Genomic DNA, 3,962 nt, shown 5'->3' with positions numbered 1-3,962 from the left:
TCAATTTTTTAATGTTCGTAACTACACTAAATCTCGTCGCCCGTACTGAACCTTTTGCATAAAGTTTTCATACGGTATTTTGCTGTTTAAAGTGCACTCATTCAGAGTACACTTACATACATTCGCAAATTGAGCATTGACACGAATTGGCATTCTGAATCTCCTCACGACATTGTGCTTAATAACTTTAGCTAATTAAAGTTGTCTTAATTTGGTCAAATATCACTGAAAATAATTCCTTCAATAGTTTTCGACCAATATTTGGCCACTGCTTCGAATGAATTTGTAAGCCAGGTTTGAAAGAAAGTTTTCAATAAATGTCCTGGTCTATGCATGTACTACATAAGGACTTTCCATTTAATACTAAAAGTTGGTATGTATGATATGTAGTTACCACCACTCGTGTTGCCGATGAGTTCTAAATGAGTTGAAGATGAGTTGCCTTCCAATTCGGTATAACTAGTCACCTAAATACGTGTGCAAAATTGAATTTTTAAGCATTTTTGGACTCCCAGCTAAATTTTGGATGAAATTGTGCAAGTTTCAAATAGAACTAAAATTTTAATTTTAATATGAGACCAAATTGTACAAGAGCCACAAATGAGTTGAAAACAAGGTGGCTGAAAAATTTTCAATTTTTTCATTTCGTGGGAATTTATATCATTGCTTCCAGTATTTATCTGGCAGTCCAAACATGCTTAAAATCTCCATTTTCCACGATTTGGAGACTAATTATACTGTATTTGCGGCCATCTCATCTGGAAATCATCGGCAACACTGTTACCACCCACATGTGTATGTATTTGAATAATATGGAGATATAGAGTGGACTTTTCTCCTTTACGTCGAAAATGAATTTCTGCGCATTTTCGCGATGCGAATGCTTTCTGCAGAAAATACAATGCTCACAGAAAGTTTAATATGTATATGCAATAGAAATAAGGATTTCGACACATATGTATCAATACTAACCCACACAATATTTTACAGATAAAGACTAGTGATTGAGCAATATATATTTATAGTGAGAAAATGGGGTGACATGCTTATCTCAATTTGAAGTAAGTTATGTAACTAAATATTATACATTTATGTATTGCAAACTAAATACATATGTATGTACGTACATGTGCATATGTACATAAGTACATACATACACTGGATTTCCGCAAATAACAAATTTGCCCATTGTGCAATAACATAACACATCTCGCCACTGGAAATGCTGAAGGACTTTATCGAATTATGTAAATTTTACCTTATCAAAACTGGAAATTCCCTTCACTTATTATGATAGAATAGACTGGTCGCATATAAAAGGACCAAAACTCTCAGCACTTTGATCATCAATTTGAATTAATAGCCTCACCTGCCATCACGACCATGAAGCTGTTCATCCTTCTCGCTGCCACCATCGCGCTCGCTTTCGCCGGCCGGGTCGACATCAACCTCGCCACCGCCGTGCAGAATGGCGAGACAACCGCGATTCTCCAGCTACCCCAAATCATGGCGCAGGTCGAGGCCAACCCAGCGCTCCGTTCGCTCTCCGGCGACGCCAAGGTGACCGCACTGGTCGCTTCACTTCAAGGACTCACATCCGCTGCGCAGGCGCCCTACGTCTCCGTCGCTAACTCCCTCGGCCTTGAAACGAAACAATTTTGGTCCTCCAACATAATTCTGGTTAAGGGTCTCACCCCTGAAAAGTTGTCGCTTCTTGAAGCCACCCCGGGGGACTTTACCCTTCGGAAACAGCACACTTTTTCTGCATTTCCTACGATCAGCCACGGACCAGCCGCCCCGCTCAGGCAGGGCCTTAACCAATGGGGCGTTAACAAAATCAGGGCCCCCGAAGCCTGGAACCGCACGCGAGGAGAGGGCATCGTCGTCGCTATCATTGACACTGGTGTGAACGTTGATCATGTCGCACTTAAGGAGGGATATGCAGGTAAATATGGGTTTTATTTTCCCCAGTCACAACTATTTTTCAGGTGGAAAGAAGTTTTTACCGGCCAAAATGGGAAAATATGGCGGGCTATGTATTTATTTAGTCGTGGGGACAGCTAACTTGTTTTAAACACATTGTTTAGTAATCAATATTTCCGGAATTAGACTTCATAGTTGTCATTTTCATGAACTTCTGAACATTTTTATGTATAATACGCTCACTTTTGAACAGTTTTGATCGTTTTTCCAAATTTCTCCAAATATGAACTCATGTCAATTGAAAACATTAGATACTTAAAAAGATACAAATTATTACCAACTTATTTTTCCCAGAATTTGAATGATAAAGATTACAAAATAATCAAATTTTGAAAGTCTTAAGCTTTAAGAGGTTTATTTCAAAGTTGTTTCCCGAAAGCAATATTTTCCTCATTTTCTCAATTTTTCCTATTTCACACCCGCCTATTTTGGACGGGTGGTAAAATTGCCTTTTCCCACTTCTTTTGCCAATTTCGTTTTTACCAATCGAAACTCTATATCCAGGTGCCTGGGCCGACCCGCACTACAACACTCCAGGCCCCACAGACGTCGATGGACACGGATCCCATTGCGCAGGAACTGTTCTCGGGACCACGAATGGCGTCGGCGTTGCTCCTGGGGCGAAATGGATTGCCTGCCGGGGACTTAATCATCAAGGAGATGGAGGCGAGGCGTCCATGACGACTTGCGCCGAATTCGTGCTAACGGCCAACCCGAAACCGCATATCGTCTCAAATTCTTGGGGCGGTAGGGGAGGAAGCACTTTTTTTAATCCGCAAATTTCTGCTTGGCGCGCGGCGGGAATTATTCCGGTTTTTGCAATTGGAAATTCTGGTCCAAATTGTCGAACGGCAGGCTCACCCGGCGATCAGCCGAATCTGATTGCCGTGGGAAATACGGATGAACAAGATGCAGTCGCCATTCCCCCGTCGAATCCATCCTCACGAGGCCCGAGTTCCACGGGGCTCTTGAAACCGGATGTTTCCGCGCCAGGAACTAGAGTCGTCTCATGTGGGACGAGTGCCGATAATTATGTGACCTATTCAGGAACTTCAATGGTGAGATTAGCATATTATTACCACTAAATATTGAGAACGCTATGCCGCATAGCATTCTTGAGGTTAATGCATAACTTATGCGTTAACCTCACTGTGACCATAAGTCTTCAATATGAAACATGAAACTTTATTGAGTACGATATTACACCGGATAACCAATCATAATTTTAATCTGTAAAAGATGAAATATTTTTTACCAATTTCTGAGTTTTTTTTACAAAAAAGACAAAAATATGTATATATGTATTATCTGGTATAACGAAAATTCCAAAATTTGAGAAGCAAGGAACCGCAAACATCCTGTTTTCCACAAAATACTAAAGAAACAGTCTTAATTTTGAGAAATTTTGAAACATCTCGAGTTTTGGGACATGATTGATGTATGTGTCTGATCTCTTAGGGACATGTTTTGAAATAAACCATATAACGAATTTGGTCAAAATGTCGATATTTTAATGCCAGGCTTGCCCGCACACGGCCGGAGCTATCGCCCTGCTCCTCTCGGCCAACCCGACCTGGGGTTACGACGAGGTTTACGCCGCCCTTACGACTAGCGGTGCCACGCCCCAGCTCACCACGGCCGACAGAGGCTGCGGACTTCCGGGAGCTGGAGATTTCCCGAATAATGCTTTTGGTGAGAACCATGCACCACGAGTCAATTTTTAAAATATTATTTAGATTATCATTTTCTGAATTGGTGTTCTAATAAACTTTTTATCATTAAGGTCATGGACGAATCGATGTCGCTGCTGCACTTGGATTGTAGACGGACACATTATGTATTTTCCCAAATTGGTTTTATTAATAAGTATCTACATAAATCATGCAAAAAATAAATTAGATTGGCGTCCAAAGAAGTTTTGCCTGTGAAAAGTTTAGCTTAATTCGTAATTAAAATAAATCCAGTACCGTTTAAACAAA

General features: G+C 40.7%; 1 protein-coding gene across 1 annotated transcript; it reads left to right on the top strand.

Moving 5' to 3' along the window:
- Window positions 1–1,358: 1,358 nt before the first annotated feature.
- On the top strand, window positions 1,359–3,962 carry LOC110860723 (bacillopeptidase F). Its single transcript, XM_022109824.2, has 4 exons — window positions 1,359–1,945; window positions 2,488–3,041; window positions 3,504–3,675; window positions 3,767–3,962. The coding sequence occupies exons 1-4, from the start codon at window positions 1,384–1,386 to the stop codon at window positions 3,805–3,807; spliced, it is 1,329 nt and encodes a 442-aa protein (XP_021965516.1). The 5' UTR covers window positions 1,359–1,383; the 3' UTR covers window positions 3,808–3,962.

Source organism: Folsomia candida, unplaced genomic scaffold (genome assembly GCF_002217175.1).
Source record: "Folsomia candida strain VU population unplaced genomic scaffold, ASM221717v1 Fcan01_Sc001, whole genome shotgun sequence".
Lineage (NCBI taxonomy): Eukaryota > Metazoa > Arthropoda > Collembola > Entomobryomorpha > Isotomidae > Folsomia > Folsomia candida.
This window is presented reverse-complemented; position numbering and strand designations above follow the sequence as displayed.